General features: G+C 36.7%; 1 protein-coding gene across 4 annotated transcripts; it reads right to left on the bottom strand.

Moving 5' to 3' along the window:
• Positions 1–1,534: 1,534 nt before the first annotated feature.
• Positions 1,535–26,784, bottom strand: SLC33A1 (solute carrier family 33 member 1). 4 transcript variants are annotated; one of them, XM_011286071.4, is made up of 7 exons: positions 25,393–26,775; positions 12,716–12,906; positions 7,560–7,744; positions 7,169–7,286; positions 4,464–4,679; positions 3,170–3,365; positions 1,535–1,828 (listed from the first exon to the last, which is right to left on the bottom strand). In XM_011286071.4, the coding sequence occupies exons 1-6, from the start codon at positions 26,165–26,167 to the stop codon at positions 3,198–3,200; spliced, it is 1,653 nt and encodes a 550-aa protein (XP_011284373.1). In that variant the 5' UTR covers positions 26,168–26,775; the 3' UTR covers positions 1,535–1,828; positions 3,170–3,197. The 4 variants fall into 4 exon arrangements, with proteins under 4 accessions (XP_011284373.1, XP_023116214.1, XP_019666092.1 ...); XM_023260446.2 differs by having other exon boundaries at positions 1,535–3,365; positions 25,393–26,774; XM_019810533.3 differs by lacking the exon at positions 4,464–4,679 and having other exon boundaries at positions 1,535–3,365; positions 25,393–26,776.
• Between the last annotated feature and the right edge of the window lie 1,132 nt (positions 26,785–27,916).

Genomic DNA, 27,916 nt, shown 5'->3' with positions numbered 1-27,916 from the left:
AGATTAAGCTGTAGTGGAAAACAAAACAAAAGCAAGGTCTATAATTGGTATTTAAAATCTGCTAAGAGAAAAATCAAATAATTATGCCTTGCTATTCACCAAAGACATTGGTTAAAAAGAGTCTCACTAGTACAATGCACTCTATCACCTTTCTTCTGTAATGAAAATATATTAATCCTGGTTCAAATGGAATCATTTTTTAACATTTATTTTCTTTCTCTAATACTAAGGTAAAATACATTTTGGAAATATGCATGGAATGTTCCCAACAAATTGGTTCTGTATTTTTAGCAGAGTCTGTGTTATAGTTTTATTCATTCTTTCAACCACATGAGAAAACATGATCCCCCCAAAATACAAAACACAAGTCTGGTCCTATGTTATATTAAATTATGATTAAATATTATCTCAGCCATTTAATATAAAACAACATACTTTTTGGGTATCTGTTAACAGGGCAAATAGAAATTATCCATAGGAAAAAAAGGTTAAATTACTAGGAAATATCATTTCTTAGGGTTATATTTACCCTCATATCCCTCCCCTACCAGTAATCCCTTCAAGTTCACTACTACAAATGCAGACATTTTCTAGTTTTCATCATAGATTTTTCTTTTAACATTGTTTTTGGGATGCTTTAAACAATTAGTTTCAAAACTATTATTTCAAATTTATGTTTACAATTCAAAGTCAGTTCACATTCAATAAGGCATAGCTTTTACAATTTTTTGGATCACAGAGCATTTAAGATTTTAACAAGAGCTCTCTTCAGAAAGACAAAAAATTACATATCCAGTTTTGCTAGCAATTCAGGGGTTTCAAGACCCCACTGACACGTGTTTAGGATAAAAATCCTTGTAATAAAGGAATTAAATCAAACAATAGGTTTACATCTCAAAAGTTTAATGTTAAAAAAACAGACGAATCGGTTTTAGGTGCTGAACAATTTTTTTTATGATTAATCAGGCAAAATTAATTACAAAGGAAGGAAGTTTTGGTTTTAATTTTAGCTAATCTTACCAGATTTATAAGAATATTAGCTAGTAAATATATAATATATTAACTGGAAAAGTTAATGTTCATACTTGTGGGCAGAGTTTATCAGATCTATCAGTAAAGAAAAAGATATGGAAAAATAGGTAGTATTTTTCTAATACTACCAATTTAACATCAACAGATCCTCAGATTCAAGTAGATCATTTATAAGATGCCATCAGTGATCAATGTATACAACCTAGTTGCACATAGCTATTAAGAAGTCATTTTTTGGTATGCATTACAAGCATGTACCCAAATAACCAAACAACTATAATCCAAAATAATTGTTCATTTCTAGAGCAAATGCAATTAATAGCTTTCACCTTAAAGGCTTAAAATATATTTTGATACTTCAAGTCATTAAAGATTTGTCGACTTCAAAGTATGTTTGAAAGTATGTAAATTTTAGGAATGGGTAAGAAATGAAAGGTAATTATGGCAATGTGACCTTATTAATCCAACAATTAAAAAGTAAAATACATTTCACATTTGAGAGTTAAGTGGGTTTTTTTCTTTATTCAAGTAAACATTTTGGTTATAATACATGATAATGGACAACCCATGTGACAAAGTATGGTAGACTATGGTTTGGTGTAGCCTCCTTGTTTCTAGGATGTTTTTCCAGGTGATTCTTCAGGATCTGGCATCGATGCCCAGCACAGGCTTTCCAATGGCAATGCATGAGTTCTAGAGGTCACTGCCTCTATCTTTCTTCAGATGCTGAGTGCCATTTTCTCCCACCCATTTTTATCCTCCATTACTTATTAAAAAACCCACTCTAAAATTCAACCTATGTTATAAAATTAACAAAATCAAAAATTAGTATTTTCCCACAAACACAAAATTAAGTAAAACTCAATCTTTCTTTTTCTATAACTTTGGAAGGATTTACATAATCTCTAGAGTCAGAGTAATACACAACACAAAATATGCAAAGAACCTTATTACTGGGTATACATAATATGTTGGGAGTTGCTAACGTATTCAAAAGCATAATTCTCCTGGGATACCAATCCTCCACTGGAAATTACAGTTTACAAACAGTTTTGTTTTCATAAGTGGAAATACAGTACCTGATTTCATATAAATTGTGAGGTGTTTTCTCACTAGTAAAGTGCTTAATTGAGAAACCATCTTCCACAACACGATTTAACTTGTCAAAGGCACAAAATGTCTTTGTCTCTCTAAAGCATTAGTCTTTAAAATTATGGTTAAATTACTCATTTACATTTTACTTAATCGGAAAGCTTTACTGTTTTTTTTCTCCTCTCAGTAATAAAAAAAACTGCTTGAAGAAAAACATTTTTTATTTTCAAAACTTTGCCATGAACATACATACAACACTAAATTGGATCCCTTCATGAGCTGTCTGTATGCCATGAAGCACTTATGACAAAAAACATATGTAAGCTTTAGGGTAAAAGTTAACACAGAATCAAAATAGCTTCCAAAAAAAGGGGAACAGGGGAATCATTAAATTAAAAATCATAGCTTTCATTTTATAAAAAATAGTTTGAATAATCTTCTTATAAATCTTTAACGCTTACAAAAGCAGTAAATACATTTAAGAGTCTTTTTAACACAGATTCATTAGTACAATGTGGTTATAGTCAGAAGAATAACAACTAAAAAGGCATTTCAGTAGTCTACATTCTCTTCTCAGCAAATTCCACATAGAATTTAACCAATTTGCAAATCAAAGTAAGATTTAACTGCCAACAAGGCCAGACTAGTTGTAATTAGTACCTGGATATCAAGCTTTGTTCTATTTAATATATTTTACCAAAATTTTAAATATAGCTCAATGATAGGTACTGATAACAATACTTGACTGCATGGTTGTCACCCATGACTACTGCACTGCAGGTTAAAACATACTTTGGTCAGTAAATTAAAAAGATATAAATCAAATAACAAGGCCAGAAAACTTGTTTTAGAACCAATGTCCTGACCTTAAGTAAACTTTAAATACATTGACAAGGCAAGGAAAATATAATCAACTATACAGAGAGGTCTCTATTTTTTAATCATTTGGCATTTTATATTAATAATTTCTGTGTTTAAAATAACATTTTATACTCCTGTACACTGATTATCATAGCTGTCTGAATTAAAATGAAACTGCAGTTACCTTCCTAGAATGTCCAGTAGTGAATGCATTAGTTGCTTCTTTTGCACTTCCATGAAGATGGTCCTTCATCCTGTAATTTTTTCAGTTTTGGACCAAGAAAGAACCACCAACAAAATCCAATAAAAACACAAATGATGGATTCTACATAATAACCATCCAGCGCTGTAACACATGAGCCACCGAGTTTTTTGCAAAGCTGCAAAAATAAAATTATAATAAATATTTCACAGTTTCAAAATGGAAGTATTCAGCAATTTAGATGTTTCTACTTTGTAATTTAAGAGATTAACAAAAAATATTTTTAAGTATTGTTTATTATTGTTTATTTTTAAAAATTTTTCTTAATGTTTATTTATTTTTGAGAGAGAGAGAGAGAGAGAGAGAGAGAGAGAGAGAGAGAGAGAGAGAGAGTGTGTGTGTGAGGGGCAGAGAGAGGGAGACGCAGAATCTGAAACAGGCTCCAGGCTCTGAGCTGTCAGCACAGAGCCACATACAGGGCTCGAACTCAAGAACCATGATGGGTGGCTCCCCTTATTTTTTTTTTATTATTATATTTTAAAGAATCCAATGTGGGGCTCTCATGACCCGGAGATCAAGAGTCACAGGCTCTACCCTTCAAAATATACTTTAAAAAAAAAACAATTTTTTTTAACATTTATTCATTTTTGAGAGACAGAATATGAGTGGGGGAGGAGCAGAGAAAGAGGGAGATACAGATCTGAAGCAGGCTCCAAGCTCTCAGCTGTCAGCACAGAGCCTGACATGGGGCTTGAACTCACAAACTGTGAGATTATGACCTGAGCCTAAGTTGTTTGCTTAACTGACTGAGCCACCAAGACACCCCCAGACATAATTTTTTTAAAAGACATAGTACCTCTAGAGGCAAAATAAGAAAATATCTTTCTTTTTTTTTTAAGATTTTATTTATTTTTTAAAGTTTTATTTTATTCATTTTGAAAGAGAGAGAAAGCGTGAGCAGGTGAGTGGGGAGAGAGAGAGAGAATCTCGAGCAGGTTATACACTGCCAGCACAGAGCCCAATGGTGCAGCTCAAACTCAAGAACCATGAGATCATGACCTGGGCCAAAACCAAGGGTCAGATGCTTAACCAACTGAGCCACCGAGGCAACCCTAAGATTTTATTTTTTAAAGTAATCTCTACACCCAATGTGCAGCACAAACTTAAAACCCTGAGATCAAGAGTTACGTGCTCCATGGACTGAGCCAGTCAGACACCCCTGAAAATCAGTATCTTAATATTAGCTTAATTTTATCTATAGTTACAAAATACTTACCTCAACAGCATCAGGTGTTCGACAATTCTGGTTTGATGCTCCTACACACTCTTTCACTGTAAGGGGGTCTACCAGCCAAAGAGCTACTGTAGAAGGCCAGTTTCCTCCCAGATTGGACACAGTGTTTAAAAGGGTCATATATGTTCCTCCAATAAGTGGATCACTAACCTTTGCATTGAAAGCCATTATGGAAACATACATGCTATACAATGTAACCTATAAGGAAAATATAAAACATCTTTAGCATAATCAGACCTTATAAAACTACGGTCTGAATTAAGAACATCAAAATCACAAACCTAAAAGTTAATTTTCATGACCCTTATTAAACTCAAATCAACAAAGATTTATTTAGTACCCACTATAGGGCAGGTCAGACCATGGCAATAAAAAGATGAATAAGACAACAGTCTGTCTGTGCCCTTGAAGAACTTGTTCTAGGCTGGGAAAATAAGAAATAAGTAATTATGATGAAATACAGTAAGTAGAAGTACACACTTTGTGCTACTGGGGACCAAATAAATATTAATTCTACAGTAAGTAGTCTACTTACTAATTCTACTTATTAATAGTCTACTTATTAATTCTACAATAAGTAGTCAAGGAAGGTGCAATAAAGAAAATGACAGATAGGGTGCCATCCAAGGATACATATGGCAATTAGCAAAACCCCATGTTTGTACTGTTTCTAAATACATCATATATACATATACATATATATATATGTATATGTATATGTATATGTATATGTATATGTATATGTATATATGTATACTACACATGTAAGCAAATATCCAAAGGAACATGAATATATAATTATATACATACATATGTATATAATTTTATTTTATATCCATGAAAGAAAAATGACATTACAAAACTCATGAGACAAACTAAAGAGAAAAGTCTCCTTAAGAGGCAAGAATTAACCCTCCATTTAGGAACATGGAAACAAACCATGTTTCCAAAACTGCATTCCTTTGAATACTGCTTCATGGGATGTTCATAGAAAAAGGAGTTCCAAAGACAAATAAGACGGAAAACACTAAATTTCACAAAAAATAAATAGGTCTCTTTCACTATAGGCCTCTGAAAGCCTTTAGGATATAAATGCCCTAAGGTCAGGGATATGCACTGTTATATTTTAGTGCTTAGAATGGTTCCTGGCATGGAATAGGTGTCCGATTAATATTTGTTGAAAGAATGATTAAGATGCTACATAAAAAAAGGTTATGTCATGTATCATTTATTTCTCAAATTTACGTGGCATTGTACTGTTTTTCCCAGAAAGCATCCGGCTGTCTGAACAATCAACAACACTTTAGAAATTTTTTTTGATGAAATCCAAAGCCAAACAAATGATTTTGGATTACTTCACTGTAGTTTTCCTTTACTTCCACAGAGGGTGAAACATTTACTAAGCTAAAGTACTACTTTAATTTTAATGTTTTATTTATTTTTGAGAGAGAGAGACATAGTTTGAGTGGGGGAGGGGCAGAGAGAGAGGGAGACACAGAATCTGAAGCAGGTTGCAGGCTCTGAGCTGTCAGCACAGAGCCTGACTCGGGCTCGAGCTCACGAACCATGAGATCATGACCTGAGTTGAAGTGGGACGCTTAACCGCTTAACTGACTGAGCCACTCAGGTGCTCCTTAAAGTACTTCTTTAAACATACAGTTATTTATTTTTACAGTTATTATTTTACAGTTATTATTTAAATATACAGTTATTTGGGGTGCCAAAATCCAACTTTTGATTTCGACTCAAGTCATGATCTCACAGTTTGTGAGTTTGAGCCCTGCGCTGGGCTCTGCACTGGCAGCATGGAGCCTGCTTGGGATTCTTTCTCTCTTTCCCTCTCTCTCTCTGCCCCTCCCCTGCTAGCACACACACACACACTCTCTCTCTCTCTCTCTCAAAATAAGTAAATGAACATTAAAAAATTTTTTAATAAATAACTAAAAATAAACATACAGTTAGTTGGACAGATCCATTATGGAGTTCTCCTAAATGAACTGTATGCAAAAAATTATTGAGATAACTTGGTAGCCATAATTTTAGGTTTAAGTTAAAAAACAAGAGAAGAATTTATAGATACAACTTTCAAAGAATTTAAACTAGGTTCCAGAGAAAAATCCAAAGTGACTCTTAAATATACATTGGTAATAACTGCAGTCAAGTCCCAAAGTTTACTGCTGGGAGTCTACAGTTTAGTGATGGCAAAACATACCTAATAAAGAAAGAGAAAGCATATTAACACACAACTTCCAACATCACAAAGAGTCAGTCATAACTTTCAATACAGAATCTAAACTGAAAACCTGGGATCTCTAGCTCAGTAGCCATCATTTCTCAGTACTTTCAGAAAGAAAAGGCATGTGGAATAGAAGAAATAAAGAACCCAAGTTTACACACAGACTGGGGGATACTTAGCAAGGGTAGAATTACTGGCTTTGGAATAAATTCTGTAATGTAACAAACACTGGTTGAATGGACAAAAAAAATGAAGAAGAAACTTTCTACAAATAGAGCTCAATAAATCAAAAGCCACTAGGTTTAAAGTTCATTGTTAAATAATTTCTTCAGTGTCCGATTCATGCTTCGGTCTTAAAATTTATCATCATTATTTCAAGGCAACTGTAGAAAAATGTCTTCTTTATTTGCCAAAAACAGTTTACTTCCTGAGAAAACCACGGCAAACTTACCTGATGTAACGCGTAACTCAGCAGCACTATGATATAGTAATATACAGGGAATCCTCCTTGATGCTCGACTTTGGGAGTCCACCAAACTAGTAGAGCATATTCTAATCCAAGCAATAATCTATAGACAAAGAAAGACACATGGAGTTTACTTCCATTAACGTTAAAAAATAGTAACAAAAACAGAAATCTGTATGCTTACTATGTGAAAGAAGCCTGCTATCTAAAACCTGTTAAGAAGTTAAAAAGAGATAAAAGTGCATATAAATGATATTGCAGTTAAAGACGTTTTTCAAGTCTTTTTCATATATACTTTACACACAGGCATTAATGATACTGACGAATATTACTCATTTAACCTTTCTTATATAGTAAGGTTTTATTTCATTGTTACCTGTAGGGCATGGCTTTGTAAAATATGTTTAGTGGCTGGGGACCTGCAGTGTATTTGCTGATAATCAGAGGTAATATTATCTGCAAAGGAACCATTGGAACTGCCAATAAGGCTAAATGTTCTTTGGGTACTCCCTCTTCTACCAATTTCAGTCCTGTTACTGCATCTGCTGCTGAAAAACCAATCTGCAATATAAAAACAAAAAGTATTTTAATTTGTAACTTACAAAATATTTTCCCCCAAGCATATGTAAGTTCTCCGAGACCTCAATGTCATTACTGATTTACAAGAAAATAGATTATTCTATCTGGTACAACAATCAAATTATGGAAGGCACACTTTGTCCTGTGGTCTACTAACAATATTTGGTGAAAACAACTGAAAATTCAGCACTTTTAGGAAATGCAGATGCTTGTAATTACTATTAAATTTCAAAAACTTTAATGTCTTAAAATAAACAACGTTCAAACCCAAACTTACTGATCTCTATGTTTTAAGTTTAAAAAAAAAGCTTTTAATTGACTCCAAATAAAATCTGGCTAAAATGAAGAATCACTGGGGCACCTGGGTGGCTCAGTCGGTTAAGTGTCCAACTCTTCGTTTTGGCTCAGGTCATGATCTCATGGTTCATGGGTTCAAGCCCCACGTTGGGAACTGCACTGACAGCACAGAACCTACTTGGAATTCCCTCTCTCTCTCTCTCTCTCTCTCTCTCTGTCCTTACCCCACTCATGCTCTCTCTCTCAAATAAACTTAAAAAAATTTTTTTAATAAAAATAAATAAAATGAAGCATCACTGCCACACAAATACATTTTGATGATTTCTGACTAATCATAATAAAATTTCCAAAAATATTTAACATTTCAAAAGTAATTCCAAGAAAATATTATACTTGAAGGGCTAAATAAGAGGGAAGAAAAATTATAGATTAATTTTTAAAAAAGCAAAAACCAAAAAACCAAAAAAAAAGCAAAAACAAACAGAGTAAGAATGCTAAAAGTAGTGAGTAAAAGTTTGGGGTGAAATAAGATATTTAGAGAGTCTCAAAGTATCTCTTCATAAATTATTTTTTAATTACAAAAAGAAAAATAGTAACTTTACAATGGGTTATCTGAGTAATCAAAGTTAATAACTGTTAATGGGATAAAGGGACATGATAAGGCTCCTGATGTAATTCTCTGAAGTCATCAATATTTGCATAACATGAACCTCAATATGAAGAAACATCAGTTACACATAAATGGAATGCCATTCTACAGAATAATTGGCCTGTATGCTTTAAAAATATCAGGTCATAAAGGACAAAGAAAGGCTGATGCCAACTAAATCCACTGTGTGATCTGGACTGGAGCCCTGACCAGGAAAAGTAAAGTTATACAGGCTGTTATTGGCAAAACTGGTGAAATTTGGATACAGATTGTGATTAGATAATAGTATTATATCGATTTCAAATTTCTTCCTTTTTATTTATTTTTAATTTTTTTAAGTTTATTTATTTATTTTGAGAGAGAGAATCAGTGGGGGAGGGGCAGAAACAGAGGGGGACAGGGGATCCACAAAGGCTCTGTGCTGACAGCAGATAGCCTGATACGGGGCTCAAACTCACGAACCGTGAAATCATGACCTGAGCCCAAGTTGGATGCTTAACCAACTGAGCCACCCAGGCACCCTAAACTTTTTAAATTTTTAATTAAGTTGTGGCTTGGCAGAGAAAACCTTTGTTCTTAGGAAATACATACTCAAGGCATTTATGGATAAAGGGGCACATAATATGTACAAATTAATATTTCAGAAGAAATATATGATAGAGCACAAACCTACAGAATACAGAAAGTGGAATTAAATGTTAACAATTAGAGGATTTGAGTAACGATATATGGGAAGTCTTTCAACTATATAAACAAATTTTCAGTAAGTGTGAATCAATACTAAAAAACTTTTTTTTTTATTAGTTTTCTTTATTTTTGAGAGGCAGAAAGAGACAGAGCACGTGTGGGGGAGGGGCAGAGAGGGAGACACAGAATCCGAAGCAGGCTCCAGCCTCTGAGCTGTCAACACAGAGCCTGATGCAGGGCCCAAACTCACAAACCGTGAGATTATGACCTGAGCTGAAGTCAGACACTCAACCAACTGAGCCACCCAGGCGCCCCCTAAAAAACACTTTTTTAAGGAATTATAATAGTATGCACTTTAACTTCTGGAGCCAAAGGGCAAATTTCACCATGGAAGAATTAAAGGTCAAAGAAATTTCACTTAACTCCAGAAAAGGATTTCACTATTTCACCCACTGTCTTTGTAAATATTAGATATACAAACTAACTTCAACATTTACTCTATCTTAAAAGTGCTATAGTAGGAGATATTTGTAGTACAAATATCTAACAAAACACCCAGCATATATAAAACTTCTACAAATTTAAAGAATAAGGTAGCTCTGGATATTCAAATGGCCAATAACCATATATAAAGATGCTCAACTTCTTTAGTCATCAGAGAAATGCAAATTATAACCAAAATGGGATTCCACTACACACCCACCAGAAAGGCTAGATTTGAAAGGACAAAATATGTCTTCTCAAGGCTGTGAAGCAACTGGAACTCTCTTACACCACTGGCGGTAGGGAAAAGTGGAAACAACCACTTCAGAAAACTGTTTGGCAGTATATACTAAAGCATTTCTCGTGACCCCACAATTCTATTCCTAGGTATTTACCTATCATAAATGTGCATCCATGTTCACCAAAAGTAATGTATATTTTTTATGAATATTCATATTTTTTATGAATTTCATGTATTATTTAATACAGTCCAAAAGTAGAAATAACTACGGTCCAAAAGTAGAAATAACTAAACATTTGGTGATAGAATGGATAAATAAATTGTAGCATATTTATATAGTGGAATATTATAAACAATGAGATGAACAAACTGTTGCAATAAATAGCAATACGGATAAATTACACAAATATCACATTAAGTGGAAGAATTCAGAAGCCAGACATAATACATATGGGATATTCCAATGATTACAAAACTCAAAAGCAGAGAAAACTATCCTAAGACATTAAAAGTTAGAAGAGGTGTTACTTTAAAAGCAGGACATAAGGGGCACCTGGGTGGCTCAGTCGGTTAAGCGTCTGACTTCTGCTCAGGTCATGATCTCACGGTTCGTGAGTATGAGCCCCACATCGGGCTCTATGCTGACAGCTCAGGGCCTGGAGCCTGCTTCTGATTCTGTGTCTCCCTCCCCTCAGCTCCTCCCCTGTTCACACTGTCTCTCTCTCAAAATAAATAAAGATTTTTTAAAAAAAGTTTTTTTTTAAATAAAAGGGGGACATAAGATTCTTATACATTGCTGGCAACAGTATAACTATAATCTTTTAAAAAGCAATTTAGCAATCATATTCACTAATCCACTAATTGCCTATTTAAGAATCCAGTGAAAGGAAATATTCAGAATGTATATGCACAAAAATATTCACTAGTGCATTTTTATAATTAAAAAACATAAGCAAATTAGGGGCACCTGGGTGGTTCAGTCAGTTAAATGCCTGACTTGGGCTCAGGGCACGATCTCACAGTTGGTGAGTTTGAGGCCCACATTGGGCTCTCTGCTGCCAGCACAGAACCCACTTTGAATCCTCTGTCCCCCTCTCTCTCTGCCCCTCCCCAGCTTGCAATCTCTCAAAAATAAACATTTTTTAAAAATTAAAATAAAATAAGCAAATTAAATGTACAACAGAAAAATGAGTAAATTGCAGGAAATCGATACACTATAACAATTACATAGGTATAAAAAAGTATGTTTTCAAAATAAATGTTTTTAAATTTTTTTTAATGTTTATTTTTGAGAGAGACAGAGCATGAGTGGGGAAGGGCAGAGAGAGAGGGAGACACAGAATCCAAAGCAGGCTCCAGGCTCTGAGTTGTCAGCACCGAGCCCGACACAGGACTCGACCTCATGAACCATGAGATCATGACCTGAGCCGAAGTCGGAAGCTTAACCAACTGAACCACCCAGGCACCCCTCAAAAATTATTTAATGATAAGGAACATGGAGTAATAAGACAAAAATGAGATAAAAATTATATATTATATGATCCAATTCCTTTTATTTACATGCATATTTGTGTATATATATATATATATATACACATCTATATTATTTGTTGATTATAACATTAATTATATTTACATATGTAAAGTATACACACACGGAAAAAAGAGTGCTGGAAGAAAATATACCAAAGTGTTACCAATGATTATCTCTAAATGATGTAATTAGATAATATCTTCCTTGAACTTTTCATTATTTCCTAAAGTTGAATCTTAAGTTTAACCTTCCCAATGTTTCCTTAAAATGTAACCCTCCCTATTAGGAAGGAGGAAAAATTCACTATTTCAAAAACAATGAGGCTCCAGATTTTACTTCAGGAGTGTCAAAAGACACCTATAAACAAACTGTTTATGTAGATAGCTTTAAATATGTAATATGAAACTCCTATAACTGATTTCAGATTCTAGGAATATTAATTCTAACACTACCAATATTTCACTATAACAAAATATACTTACCTTTCCTCTAGCATAATATCTTTAAAAATGTTTTGGGACTATAAAATTAGGACATCTTAATACAGAAAACATAAAGAATAAAATAAAAGTCACCAAAATGCCCATTTATTTATGGTATATTTCTTTCCAACATTAAAAAAAAATAAGTCAACTGATTTTTAAATAGATTTCTAATGCTTATATATCTCCATATCTTTGTAGATCACATTCTATGTAAATAATTATGATACTTTTGATACTAAATGTATGTTCATTATAACAGTAGTGAACTATTATTTTTTTCAAGGCATTCATTTCCATACCAAGCAATATCATTCATTAGATAAAATTTCACATTTATTAGAAGTATTTCAAATTGGCATAATTCTTTTCAAGATCCCAAGAGAGTTAGCTTACTTTGAAATTACATTTGATATCATCACACCTTTTAAAACAAATTTAATAAACAGAAAATACTGCTTTATATTGTTAAATTCTAATAGTAGCAGGAAGGGACTTACGATATGAAAAGGCAAAGGAAATATTCCATGATATTGGTAATTCTAGCAGAGTGGTAAATTTTGCTCTATAAATCTCTTACCTTTGCAGTTAGAATCAGAAGGCAAAAGGTCAGAACTGCTGGCATTTTTATAATTGCAAAAAGCAGCTTGTAAGTATCTGTGATCCCTTGAGTTTCCTCTTTTCCTACTGATACTTCTTTGTTTTCTTTTTTCAGAAGGGCAACTAGAGTTGTTGTTATCAAAAATACAGTTCCCCAGAAAAAAAGGAAATCTGAAATTAAAAAGTTAAAATCTATTAACTTTTTTTGTTTATTTATTTTTAAGAGAGAGAGAGAGAGAGAGAGAGACAGAGTGTGAGCATGGGAGGGGCAGAGAGAAAGGAGACACAGAATAAGCACAGGTTCCAGGCTTTTGAGTTGTCAGCACAGAGCCCCATGCGGGGCTCACACTCATAATTCATGAGATCGTGAAGTGAGCTGGTTGGACGCTCAACTGGCACCCCTGTTAACTAATTTTTGAACTGACATACCTGCGTTGATACTAAATAATTCTGTATACAACTTTACTTCAATTAAGTGGGGTTTTTTTTTAATATTTATTTTTGAGAGAGAGACAGAGACAAAGCACAAGTGGGAGAGGAGCAGAGTGAGAGGGAGACAAAGAATCTGAAGCAGGCTCCAGGCTCTGAACTGTCTGCAGAGCCAGACACAGGGCTCAAACTCATGAACCGTGAGATCATGACCTGAGCTGAAGTCAGACGCTCAACCGACTGAGCCACCCAGGAGCCCCATCAATTAAATGTTTAAAAAAAAAAAAACAAAAAACAAAACAAAACAAAACAATACTTAGGTGTTCAAGGCAACAAACATATCAAGCATAGCAGATAAACAGTCCTGGCTCTGTTGAACATATATTATATAGACAAAATAAACAGTGATGTCTAACAAGGAAAAAGAAATGGAATGCAGATATTTGTGGGCTGAATGAAACCAAAGTCTATCATGTCATTTTCTTCAATGAAAGTGTGAGCTGGGGTGACCGATGATTTTCATATACCATATGATCCATCAGTCATACTTATTTTTTCTAAGTTTGTTTGTTTATTTATTTAATCTCTACACCCAACGTGGGGCTCAAACTCACAATCCTTAGATCGAGTTGTATGCTTTTCCACATAAGTCATACTTAAGCACAGAAGCCATTTCAGTTCTTTATTGAATTGTGACAACTTAGACAACAGATGCTCATTTACATTTTCCAACTTTTATTTTTAAACTTTCTAATGTTTTTATCTGTTTAGGAAAATAGGCTTCAATAGTGTGATACAGAAGGAATTTCCTCATTACTTGTACATGCACAATGGGGACAAATGAAGAGTACCGTTTGGGTTGTTTCAGTGAGAGACAGCTGGGCAATTAGCCATTTTTTTTTTTTTTAACAAATTAAGCACAGGGAATGAATAATTTCTGGAAGCTTCTGTGTAATAATTAAAAGTAATAGTAGTATTACAGGCACCATTTATTAAGTGCGCATGTGTCACAAATGTGCTAAGCATTTTACCTATGTATCTTTTTTTAAATTTTTTAAATGTTTAATTATTTTTGAGAGAGACAGAGACAGAGTGCAAGTAGGGTACAGGCAAAGAGACAGAGAGAGAGACAGAGAGAGAGAAAGAGAGAGAGAGAGAATCGGAAGTAGGCTCCAGGCTTTGGGCTGTCAGCCCAGAGCCTAATGTGGGGCTCGAACTCACTGACCGTGAGTTCAAGACCTGAGCCTGAAGTCGGAAGCTTCACCGACTGAGCCACCCAGTCACCCCAGGCATATGGAATTATCTGTTTAGACCAATTTCACCTTACCATTTTTTAAAAGATTTATTTATTATTTAAATTTCTTTTTGAGAGAGAGAAAGACAGCGAGCAGGGGAGGGGCAGAGGGAGAGTATGAGAGAGAGAATCCCAAGCAGGCTCTGCAGTGACAGTGTGGAACCGGTGGGGCTCAAACTTACAACTCTAAGATCAAGAGTCTCCTGCTCTACTGACTGAGCCAGCCAGGCGTCCCTCACCTTATTACTTAAATGCTTCTTTCTTTATGTTATCTCACTTGATTTTCATAGCAAACATGAGAGACAAGCAAAGCAGGCATTATTATTATGTGGGTATACATGAGGAAAAGAAGCTCAGAATATTTAAATCTTTGCCAAAGTTCAAATAATTAAGAGGCAGAATTTGAACCTAAATCTTCTGAATTGGAGTTTCATACTCTTTCAATTATTTCACACTGCCTGCACAAAGATTTTTTTTTAAAGTTAATGTTGAAATAAGAATCCACTAGAGGGGCGCCTGGGTAGCGCAGTCGGTTAAGCGTCCGACTTCAGCCAGGTCAGGATCTCGCGATCCGTGAGTTCGAGCCCCGCGTCGGGCTCTGGGCTGATGGCTCAGAGCCTGGAGCCTGTTTCCGATTCTGTGTCTCCCTCTCTCTCTGCTCCTCCCCCGTTCATGCTCTGTCTCTGTCCCAAAAATAAATAAACGTTGAAAAAAAAATTAAAAAAAAAAAAAAAAAGAATCCACTAGAATTGGCTAATTATTCAATCTCCACAATGCTATTCAAATTATGCGAATTAAAGAAACTAAGTCTTTAAACATACATGGAAATTTGTTTTTTGGAGTCAATTCTTTTTTCCACCATGAGAAATTTATAATTAATTTTAGATGTTAAAAGAAAAATATGAAACATTCTTAAACACAAAGGTATCCGTTTTATTTATTTTTTCTAATGTTTTTTATTTATTTTTGACAAAGAGAGAGAGACAGAGCACAAGTGGGGGATGGGCAGAGAGGGAGTCACAGAATCTGAAGCAGGCTCCAGGCTCTGAGCTGTTAGTACACAGCCTGACATGAGGCTCGAACTCGAGAACCACAAGATCACGACCTGAGTGTAAGTTGGACGCTTAACCTACTGAGCCACCCAGGCCCCCCAGATAAGATTATTTCTAATTTCTTTGTGCTCTCTAAATAAAATAACAGTACATAGAAAGGAGGAAGTAGTGAGAACATGTCATTTCAGAGCCCTAATTCAAAGGCTTTCCCAATAGCTCACATGGAGAGAAGAATGAAGCCAACAGCTCAGAAAAAGAGGCTTAGCCACTGCCAGAAAATATATTAAGTTTTATGAACATAATTACCATAAATAGTAATTATCATTAGGCTACAGGCTATTAACATTGCTTTGATGCTAGAGAACATCCACAGGGTGATATACCAACCATTGCAAAGATATTGTTACCAAAAATAATCTAAATATTTCATCACTGAAATTTCATTCATATATGTGTGTGTGTGTATGTGTGTGTGTGTGTGTGTGTGTATGATTAAGATATCAAAGCTGATGTTCATATTTCATAAACATGACTTTTGGGCAAAGACCTATAGGACAAACAAAATATTCTAAGTGGCCACTAAACCTTATCTAGTACTCCCATAAATGCAAAATTTAAGAGCATGTGCCAATTCACCAGTAACCAAGAAGGATATAAATACCTAGCACATAAGTGCCTACTATGCCAAAGCAAAACATAGGAGAATGCAATAAATCTTAAAGTCGCTCTCCAAGACAAGTAGTATTATTCTCACTTAAAAAAAATTTTTTTTTTTAATGTTTATCTTTATTTTTGAGACAGAGAGAGCTAGAGCATGAGCAGGGGAGATGCAGAGAAAGAGGGAGACACAGAATCGGAAGCAGGCTCCAGGCTCTGAGCTGTCAGCACAGAGCCTGATGCAGGGCTCGAACTCGTCTACTGCAAGATCTTGACCTGAGCCAAGTCGAATGCTCAACCGACTGAGCCACCCAGGCACCCCTTTTTCTCACTTTATACACAACGAAACAGAATCGCAGTCCACAAAGTGCCAGAGGTGGGTCTAAACTAGATCTGATTCTAAAGCAATATCTCTCATTTAACTACCCAGATGCTCAGATACACCTATCTACAGCAATTAGGCTCTTTCATATCAACCAGATATGCCTGAGAAGATACCCATTTTAGCTCCATGAAGTCTGGAACATAGATTCTTCAGTATACTTCTTTAATCTGGCTACTTGTATTCCCCGTCCTCACTTCCAATCTCCCCATATGGCAGTATGGCAAAGGGTATGCAAAGCCATAGAATAAATAAACATGGTACATCTTCCTAAATAATTCATTTTACTCAACAGTTTAGAGGGAAGCCTTTTTTTTTGTTTTTGAGAGAGAGAAAGAGAGAGAAAGTGGAGAAGGGGCAGAGAGAAAGGGACAGAGGATTCTGAAGGGGGGCTCTGTGCTGACAGGATGACAGCCACGAGCCCAATGTGGGGTTGAACCCACAAACCGTGAGATCATGCCCTGAGCTGAATTCAGATGCTCAACCACCTGAGCCACCTAGGCGCCCCTAAAGGAAAGCCTTTTTAATGAAAAACAAAAACAAAAACAAAAACAAAAAACAAAAAAAACCAAAAAACAAAAAAACAGGGATGGCAAAATTTCCAAGAATTTTTAAGATAAAATATCAGACTTCAAAAGCTTTTACATTTTCAAGGCCTTGGACTAGGTCCCCAGACAATTTTGGACTAAGTGTAGATTCACTCTGCCACCGTCAGAAGAAATAGAATTAAGTAGCATTGTCTGATACAACCATCCTTGTCTCAGATGAGATTCTCTCTCCAACTCTCATACTATGGAAGTTAACCTAAGTCCTTCAGAAGTCAGTGACAGGAAAGCAAAACTTCAACTTTGTTCTAAATGTCAGGCCTTCCTTTCACCTTCTTGCTTTTGGCACAGCTCTCTATTTCACACGTTAGAGCATGAAGGGACTGTAGACACCCATTATCCAGTCCAGTGCTCTCATTTTCACAGGGCAGGAAACTGAAATAGAAATAGTGTATTTGGCCCTGGGTCACCACCTGATTCTTAGCAGAAACTGACCTTTCCATGCCACAAATCTCTCTGAAACATTTGCTCAAAATATCCATGCTGTCGTAGGGCCCTCCCAGAAAATATTATTTGATTATACAATATAGTCATATCTGATTTGGGGATTAGGCTTTTTAAAAGACAGCAATGTAATGCAAAACTCAAAATACAAAGCGGATTCTGAAACCTTCCTAATCCCTTAGTTTTCCTAACCCCTTAGGAAAATGAAGCCATGCTTGAGATCACATACCTTTTCATTAACTCCAGCATTAGATTTTCCTCTGGGGTAGAAGAGATTGTTTCTTCAATCAAGCATTGGATTAAGCAGCTATCTTGCTATTTTGAGCCATCTTGTCCCAACATTTGGGCTCAAACTCAGCCCAAGGTTCAAGGCTGAGGCTGAGAAGCCAATAGATTCAGTGCTCCCATCTCATGCTAACTCTGGGCCTCTATCACTGAATGGATGGAAGTGAATCACTCTTTTAATTTTTAAAATATGTTCTGGTCAGGCACAAAATCTATTTTACACATATACATATATCTCTACTCTGATGCTATGATAGGTTCTGGCATTCAGCTTTTGTTTAACCTATATCTTGACACCCGTGAATCATTTTTTGTAAGCTGAATTTAGACATTTATAAAACAGTAGACAACGAACATTCCAAACTACCACATGAGATGCAGAGTACATTCGAAGAGCTTAAATTAAAAATAATGGTAACATCAAATGCTGACAAGGATAGAGAAACAGAATCATTCATATATTTCTGGTAGGAAGAGAAAATGGTGTATCCATGCCAATCTGGAAAAAAGTTTGGCACTTTCTTTCAAAATAAAAATGGACTTACCAGAAACCAGTGTTTGCATACTTGGGCATTCATCTCAGAGTAATGAAGACTTATTTTCACATAAAAATAGCCCCAAACTGTAAACTACTCAAATCCCCTTCAATGGATGAGTGGTGAAATAAACCATGGTATGTCTAACAAATGGAATACTTCTCACCAATAAAAAGCAACAGATCACTGATACATGTACCAACCTGGATGAACCTCAAAGAAATTATGCTAAGTGAAGAGAGCTAATCTCCAAAGAACATGTACCAAATGATTTCATTTGCATAACATTTCTGAAATAACATAGTTATAAAGATGGAAAACAGATTAGTAGCTTCTAGGGGTTAGGGATGGAGAGGAGGAAATGGGTATAGCTATAAACAGGCAACACAAAGGAGTCTTGTGATGGTATATTTGAGTATCTTCATTGTGGTGATGGTGGTTATGCAAGGCTACACATGATGAAATTACACAGAGCTACTCACGTGCACACACATAAAAGCAAACACAAATGAGTACATGTATAATTGGTAAAATCTGAAGAGTGGTATGGATTGCACCAATGTCAATTTCTTGGTTTTGAGATTGTACTGTAGTTATGTAAGATGTTAATGGAAGAGGCTAGGGAAGGGTGCATGGGATTTCCTTAAACATTTCTTTGCAACCTACTGTGAATCTATAATTATTTTAAAATTAAAATTTTTTTAAATTAATGGGAAATTTAAGAACACAAAGATTCTTTCTTTTTTGTTTTTTTAAGGAAGCAAAAATTATAAAACTGGGGTAGGAATAAGAAATATAGGTCTCAAATACAAGATAATATAAAGCAATCAAAAAAGAAGTCTTTAGGTATGTTGAAATCACTTATGCTGTAGTTTTAATTGATCACCATTGGACTTCAGCCAGTAAGGACTGTGTTCAAAAGTGAAGGGAAAGAATGAAATTTAAAAAATAATAATAGATAACACCAAACCAAGGAATAGAAATGGTGGAAGGTAACTAATATCTTGCTTTTTGAATATGTACCCCATTCTTTAAAGTTACAGCATGCACACTCATGTATAAATTTTATTCTTGTGACCTCCTATACTAATATAGTATATACAATGTAAAATAAAAAGCCCAAATTAAAGGATATGAATTATTTAAAAGAATGAAATTAAAGAACATGTACAGAGGTACCTGCCTGGCTCATTTAGTAGAGCATGTGACTCTTGATTTCAGGGTTGTGAGTTTGAGTCCCACATTGGGTGTAGAGATTACTTAAAAACAAAATCATTAAAAAAAAATAAAGAAAGATCATGTATAAAATGCCAGATTTACCCAAGATTGTGTCTTTAAAAAACAAACAAAAAACCAGGTGAAATAGGGGGCTTTATATATATATATATATATTTTTTTTTTTTTTTTCATTTTCTAGGAAAAGAACATCTTTTATAAGGTAAGTCTCTTTTGCTTTCTCAAATTATACTTTTCAGGAACACTAAATGAAGGTAGGAAACTGCCAGTAATTAGTGAGGTTCTATGATTCTTTCATTAATAAATTTATAGTAAAGACTAATTCAATTGGTCTCTACATAAATTTCAATAAAATCAGAAGTGAAATTCAGAGTAAAATATATGCCAAATAAAATCAAATATTTTTTTGGTTTAGAGTGTATTTTGTAAATTGACTTTTCCATACAAAATCAATCCCAGAATTCTTTACTGAACAAAAAAAGCACAGCTTTGCCTTGTTTTAAAAAGAAAAAAGGCTCGTAAGACCTTTCTGGGGTGTGGGCTCCGGTTTTTAATATCTAATCCCTCCTGAATCTACTATCTCCAGTGTTCCTCCACTTATGTCACTTTATTACTAGCATCCTAACATTTGAAAGTAAGTTCAAATCTGCTCAATTTGTGTGTATGGAGATGTACGATCCATCAGATTTATGGACGTGTTCCATTCAAGGCAAAAAGGGACTAGTCTCAAGGATTTTATTTTATTTTTCTACTTTTTATAAATATTACTTTTTAATTTTTTTAATGCTTATTTGTTTTTGAAAAGAGAGAGACAGAGTGCGAGCAGGGAAGGGCAGAGAGATAGGGACACACAGAATCTGAAGCAGGCTCCAGGCCCTGAGCTATCTGCACAGAGCCCAATGTGGGACTTGAAACTCACGAACCGTGAGATCTGTGACCTGAGCCGAAGTCCAATGCCTTAACGGACTGAGCCACCCAGGTGCCCATAAATATTACTTTTTAAATGATTATACAGTAAACCTAAAATTTTTTGGTGTACAGTTCTATAAACTTTAAATCACTACCACCATAATCAAGATATGGAACACTTCTATCACTCCCCAAAACTCCCTCATGCTGTCACTCACTTATAGTCACCTTTTCCTCACCCACCATCCCTAGCAACTGCCTATCTGTTCTCCACCTCCACAGTTTTATCTTTTGAAAATGCAGGAAAATATTTTAAGTCTAGATATATATGCTAAAGAATGTACTACAGCCTATTTAAAAATAACTGGTCTATCTAGAAATGGGTCAGTTGGTCCTGTACACATTCTAAATAGCATTTCTAGTCACACAAAATATATTAATGAGTCCTGCTTCAGAAAGCAAAGAAATGTGTCACTAAGTAAGAATTAATTGGTCCTACTCACTTATAGTTCAAAGGAGTATCTTACAAATACTGTTTTAACTATATTCATTGCCAGTTTGATTAGTTTTCTTTCAGCATCATTTTTTTCAAAACATTTCCTTGTTTTTTTTGATTGACTCCTCTGCGCATACCTACCTATAGACAAACCAATCCATAAGCTCTAAATATGTTTAGCTCTCTTCTCCAGTATCAGACTAATCTACTTCCTGCCCAAACTCAAATACCTCGCTCCCTATCCCAATCACTTCTTCTATTCATTGTTGTTACCACTGCTTCTAGAGGAATGGGTTGCAACTACCAGTTCACAGATTGGATCTGGCCTAAAGACAGAATTCATATGAATCTAATTAATCATTTTTTAAATAACAAAATAAAAAAGGGATTTCTAGTTTCTCTGAACACTGATAAGATCCAGCAATTGTAGGATCCCATTGCCACAAGACAAGAGTTTATTGAAATTGAAACTTGCATCTTTACATGGGCATGAGTTTTTCAGGTTACCACTCTCCCCTCCAAACCGTACATCCTGTACCAACTCACTTGATTCACTTCCACTGTCCATCATTTTGGTTTGTAAATTCCCATTACAAATTCCCTGGGAGCAGAGAATTTCCAGGTCTTATTCATCAAATTTTAACACCTATCATATCGCTAGAACCAAATAGGCACTGAGTGAATAAATGCTACACGTTACTTAAAAAAACAAAAAAATTTTAATCTGTCATTTCTAGGCCATCAGACGTTCCAGAAGAGGGCTGATTGGGCTGATGTTTTTAGACATCAGCAGTCAGAGTGTTACTTTTCTCTAGTAGAAGAGCCCAATCAGCACAAATTGTATTTAGGTTTTAAGGTTTTTCCTGAGGTTTCTTCCTAGTTTCCTAACAACTATAAGAAAGACACTAGTTAAGTCTTTTGTAAAAGAAAGTGTGGATACTCTGCTTTACACGATTTGGCTTTCAAGTTTCCTAAGAATGCTCTATGTTCAGATAGTGGGGGGAATCCTGTATCTCTACCTCCAACTAGGCGCTTGACCTAGTTTCTTTATCTATAGGAATGAATTGAAATGGTAACTAGATTTACTGTGAACACTGTGTAGTACATACAAAAATTGAATTATGCTGTACACCTGAAACTAATATTATTATATAACAATTTTACCTCAATTAAAAATATCAGTTTCCACAAATACAAATCAGAATCTAAATTACAAAAAAAAAAAAAAAAGAAAGAGAAGAAATTGAAATATACAATCTTTTCAAGTCATAAAACTATGTTCCAATCCCCATGTTTTTCTGGGTTACTTTTATCATCTGTTCTAACTTAAAAGGATGTCTCTTTTGGATCCCCAAAATCCTTGAAAACCAAACAGGGCAGGACAGTAAAAGCTCACTTCTGAGTTCAGGACTGCCTTGGATCCCTGAAGGGGCCAAAAAGCCAACCTCTGCATAATCAAGTCTTTGTTTCCAAAGGATTCCATTCTCATCTTATCCTTCATGTTCTAAATTTATTATTTAGATTGCTGCTTTCTAAATGGCAAAAACTGGATTTTCTCAATATATTCCATTTCTATTTATCTGTAACTCAAAACAAAGTCTTAATCAGAGAATGTATTTTAAGATTCTAAAAAATAATTATGCCTCCTTGTAATTATCTGATTCTTCTAAACATCTGCCTCAGTGTTTGGCTCTTCTTTTAATAACTAAGCAATTTTATTTCCTTCAGGATTCTTTCTATGCTCTTAAAATTCAAAAAAAAAAAAAAAAACAACACATTTTTTTTAGTTATACTGCTACTACATTCCAGAAAGATCAAAACTATAAATATGATATGTACAATAAAAAAGTGAATGAAAACTCTTCAACTCTTAACACTTTAACTCTTAAGTGTTTTAACTAAACACAGTCGTCTACTACAGACAGAAAACGTTAAATTAAAAAGTAAGCGGGGCGCCTGGGTGGCTCGGTCGGACTTTGGCTCAGGTCACGATCTCGCGGTCCGTGAGCTCAAGCCCCCTGTCGGGCTCTGTGCTGACCACTCAGAGCCTGGAGCCTGTTTCGGATTCTGTGTCTCCCTCTCTCTCTGACCCTCCTCCATTCATGCTCTGTCTCTCTCTGTCTCAAAAATAAATAAACGTTAAAAAAAAATTAAAAAAAAAAAAGCTATTTTTACAATTTCCTGGATATCAAAGTTCAAATTCCACAGAACAAACCCGCTATTCAAAATAACAAATCAGTGTAAATAAAAAATCCAATGGCAGCACAATTCTGATCTTCCCATTGGGGAAGAGTTGTGGCCAAGAAAAGATAAAATTAACATGGCTCCTGAATGCATAATGGCATTCCTGGAATGATGTTTTATCAACCACTCTTATACTTAAAAGCACTAATTTGCTTAGTTAGTAATTTATTTTCCACAGCCTCTAAAATCTTGATTTCTCTTCTGAGGCTTTTCCATGTTAAGTAACACATCATTTCATTAGTCCTTCCTGGTGACATGAACAGTCCCAGTACCAAATGAAATGATGCACAAAAAGCAGTAAGGTGCTAATACAATGGACTCATAAAGTATTTCTAGGCAGAGAATTATCCAGAGAGCAGAAGCAGGACTCCAGAACGCTTGGAGACAAATCTGTTTAAGCTCAAAGCAATATCTCTCAACCATTTTTGGCCTCAAACCAACTAAGAAAAAGTATAATGATCATTTCATCAGTAGTAGTAGCTCACTCGCAAATTGAGGAGGTAGAAAGGGGGTCCCTGGGGCACCTGGTTGGCTCAGTCTGTTAGGTGTCCAGCTTCAGCTCAGGTCATAATCTCAAGGTTTGTGACTTCAAGCCCCACGTCAGGCTCTGTGCTGACAGCTCAGAGCCTGGAACCTGCTTCAGATTCTAGGTCTCCCTCTCTCTGCCCCTCCCCCTGCTCACACTCTGTCTAAATAAATAAATAAATACATGTTAAAAAAAAAAAAAAAAGAAAAGGGAGTCCTTTATAGGGCCTATGGGTACAGAGGGAGTGTGTAAGATTTCAAGAGATGAGTAGTGCAGTTGTGAATCCCTCCATCCTCCACACTCCCTAAATTTATTACACAACCCTTACACTTCCCTCACCACACAACTACCCCTGACATTTCCACTGTTAGGAATCCCTAAGTTAGTACTGGGAAGATGAGAGAAAGTTTAACTGCTTAAATCTCAAGAGAATCTCTGAAATCCGTCATCATTACCAGAATGAGGAATTCTGGTAATACCATATTCCTGATGTTGGTTATTCCTACTATTGATAATTTTACTTCTGTTTCCTAATTGTTAGGACAGCTTTAAAAAAAATGAAAGAGAAAAGAAAGGAAAAGAGAAAAGAAAAGAAAAGAAAAGAAAAGAAAAGAAAAGAAAAGAAAAGAAAAGAAAAAAGAAAAGAAAAGAAAAGAAAAGAAAAGAAAACAAAACTTTCCAGGGACATGTATTTTACTCAAGAAGAAATAGGGAAATTTTGTAGAACTTACACAAAATTCCTTACTGAATAAACTTCAAACTCTTATTAGCAATTCAAAAAAAAAATCTTACTAATTAGGTCACAACTTTTCTCTCATCTCCCAAACCCAGTCTCCACACCTGGTGTTGTACATTCCAGAATTCCACTTATCCACCTCATGGAAGCTTATAATTCAACAGGGTCAACTGTTAAGCTGCAGTTTGAATCCTGACTCTCACAAGCAGTTAGTGGCTGGCAACCCTGAGCTCCCCTTAAATGTTCACTTCTCCCATCTCTGTGGGTTGGACTCTACTGAATTCACAGGAGGCCCTCAGAACTCTGTCACTCAGCCAACTCATTAATGATGAATAAATTAACCCTATTCTATTCACCAGAAGGCTAGAAGAGGGCTCTTGGTATAAGAGTAGAGGCAGAAATGAACCAGAAAGCAAGGAACTAGAAATCTCAATCCAACAAAAGAGAAAAGGGAAATGTGAACCACAGGAATCAGGCTGGATTCATGCCTTCACACTAGCCAAACTTTAAAAAAAATGTGCATCTGTGTGTTAGTCAAGTGTCAGCAGCTCCCCAGGCTTGAGAGTTTTGTTTGCCATTACACAACAATGTTATTGGATGAGCTACCTCTCCCTGCTCATTGCCCAGTATTCATCAATTATGACTGCTCTGATGTACTCATTCTGGCTCAAGCTCATTTTAGTAGAAAACTTAACCTCGGGTAATCTCCCCCCAAATCATCTCCAGTAAATTAAATTATGAGATTCCCTCCAACGTCACACCCTCTGTCAAAAGGATTCGTAAACGTAAAATAATCCTCACCGCGTAAAAGTTTTAAATACACTACCTGAAAGAGTAACGATTCCCCTGGGTTGAGGCTGAAAGCGCAAATATTTGTTACAAAAGTCGGCAGACTCAAGGGCCAAAAACAAAACGTTGCCCAAAAAGTAGCCCGCGGTCTGGCCCACTGAATTGCAAGTGGAAGCATAACCCACGTTTTCCCGGGATAACATAGTTAACGCCCAACCATCCACAGCGATGTCCTGAGTGGCGGCCAGGAATTCAAACAAAAAGAATGTCACAGTGAGAGCAATCACATCGGGGGTTCTGCCATCAGTGTTCCCGAGCAAATGGTCCACCTGAGTGGACAAATATATCATGAACAGTCCCAGTATATACTGTGTAGGGACAAGCCAAGATTTGCGACGACCAAAGTTCCTAAAGTAAACTGCATCAACCAACGGGGCCCAGAGCAATTTGAGACTGAAGGGCCAAAAGACGAAACTGAAGAAAGCTTGATCTGTATAGCTAACATTTTTGCTCTGCAAAATGAGTGGGATGCTTCCTGCCAGGCCCAGTGGAATGCCCTGAAGCACGTAAAGAAAAAGCAACAGCAAAATGCTGCTTAATTCCGCCCGGCAGCTCCGTGGGGGTTTTGAGAAGTCACCAGTGCCGGTATCCCGCAAAAGAGCTTCTTTGTCCCCTTCCCCACCCACCAATTCCGGATGGCTGTCCTCCCAGCCGCCTGGCGGCAGAGGACCGCTCTTCATATCCAGAGAGTGGTTGAAAGTCCCTGGGCGTCGTTGCCGACTGTTGTCCTTGTGGGAGATGGTGGGTGACATATCAGAGACGATGCAAAGCCCCGTCTGTGGGGTGCCGGGACTGAGCGTCTTGGATCCTCCTAGCCCCGGGTCCAAGGCTGTCGCTCTGGACCAGGGCCTCGATGGTTCAGGGAGGAGGACAGAGCGAGGGGCGATAAGGGCACTTCTTACAGTGGCCCCGAGTACTGAACCCAGGAGCCAGTCCCCTGGCTGGAGACCCAGGCGATGCCCAGGTAGGTGGCCCTCGCAACGGCGTCAAGGTGCCTGAAGGAGTCCCCCCGGCATCCGCGCCGGGCTCGAGGCTGGAGGAGAGGGCCGTGGTGCCACGATGGAAACGGGCCCTTAGCCTCAGCGAGACCGAACGGCCAGTCTCCCGACCCACCTCCAGTTCTCGCCGCCACCACTGCAGCTGACAGCACTTTCTCTACAGGACTCCAGCGAGATCAGGTAACTTCCTGCGTTGAGCCTCAGGAAGTGGTCCTAGGCTCAAATGAGTCCTGTCCCCGCCTCCAGAGCAAGCCGATCAGGGCATGCTCCCGAGACCGAGTTCGGAAACAACCATTGGTAGGAACCCGAAACTCAGGCGATCGGGACCTCATGGGAGGATTAACGCTGGAGCACTTTGAGGCCTGGGCGGGGCGCAGCGCGCGCTCTGCTCTGTGAGCGCATGCGGCCGTCTGGAAAGCGTGGGCCTCGGTCATTGGGCCCGCGCGGCCACGTGAGTGAGGGCTGGTTGAGCCAGGCCTGCGCAGGCTGCCTCTGAAGTTGCCGCGGTTGCGCTGGGGCTTGTAATTAGGTGGGGAAAGGCAATGCCCAAGCTTTGGGCCGGTAATTGTGTGGGGTCCTTGCTTTTGTGGGCTAGACAGAAACGGGTGGAGAACGGCTGAAGTTTACGAATGTCTTTATCAGCAGGCAAGGGTGCCCCAAAAAGGGTAATAAAAGGCCTGGCTAATGGAGAAGTGCGTGCCTGCATATTTATGGAATGATTGAAACTGCTCAGAGGTGCTAGGTTTCTCTGTACTGCGTTTCTTTCAGTGCAGTGGAAGAAATGTAGTGGAACGGGGGCCGAATAATTAATTCGTTACATTGGGCAGGTTGGAATTATAAGATTCCATAACATCTTCCTTAATTTTGAGCGACCTAAAAGGTCTTATAAGAGCCAAATGTTAAAATTTTGTTTCATGTTAACTCAATATGTATGCATTATTGAAATGATAAGGGAAAATAACCTTAGGGAACCAATAGCATTGTTTGTAACGCATTGAAAATGCCTATAAGATTTTACATAAAATATTTACTTATGGTACATATTGTTTTCTATTGGGCAACTAATACTAAAAACAAAAATAACCTGTACTGTAAAAAAACGTACCTGGGGCGCCTGGGTGGCTCAGTCGGTTGAGCGGCTGACTTCAGCTCAGGTCATGATTTCGCGGTCAGTGAGTTCGAGCCCCGTCTCGGGCTCTGTGCTGACAGCTCAGAGCCTGGAGCCTGTTTCAGATTCTGTGTCTCCCTCTCTGACCCTCCCCCGTTCATGCTCTGTCTCTCTCTGTCTCAAAAATAAACGTTAAAAAAAAAAAACAAAACCTAACCTCAAACCATTTAAAAGATAAAACATGTTATTGCCCACCTCTCCCAAATATAGTTAAATGTTGCAATAACTTCTCCATCTCAAGATTATTTTTTTTGTTGTTTATTTATTTTGAGAGAGAGGGAGAGAGAATCCCAGGCAGGCTTGCACTGTCAGCGCAGAGTCCCATGCAGCGCCTG

This window comes from Felis catus, chromosome C2, assembly GCF_018350175.1.
Source record: "Felis catus isolate Fca126 chromosome C2, F.catus_Fca126_mat1.0, whole genome shotgun sequence".
NCBI lineage: Eukaryota > Metazoa > Chordata > Mammalia > Carnivora > Felidae > Felis > Felis catus.
Note: the sequence above shows the minus strand (reverse complement) of the source record. Positions and strands in the feature narration are given on the sequence as shown.

Coding starts and splice junctions, on each gene's coding strand:
- SLC33A1 (XM_011286071.4), bottom strand. CDS start 26,167: ATGTCACCCACCATCTCCCACAAGGACAACAGTCGGCAACGACGCCCA. Junction 4,680..7,168: donor TGAGTTACGCGTTACATCAG/GTAAGTTTGCCG, acceptor TTTTCCTTATAG/GTTACATTGTATAGCATGTA. Junction 3,366..4,463: donor GAACACCTGATGCTGTTGAG/GTAAGTATTTTG, acceptor TTATTTTTGCAG/CTTTGCAAAAAACTCGGTGG.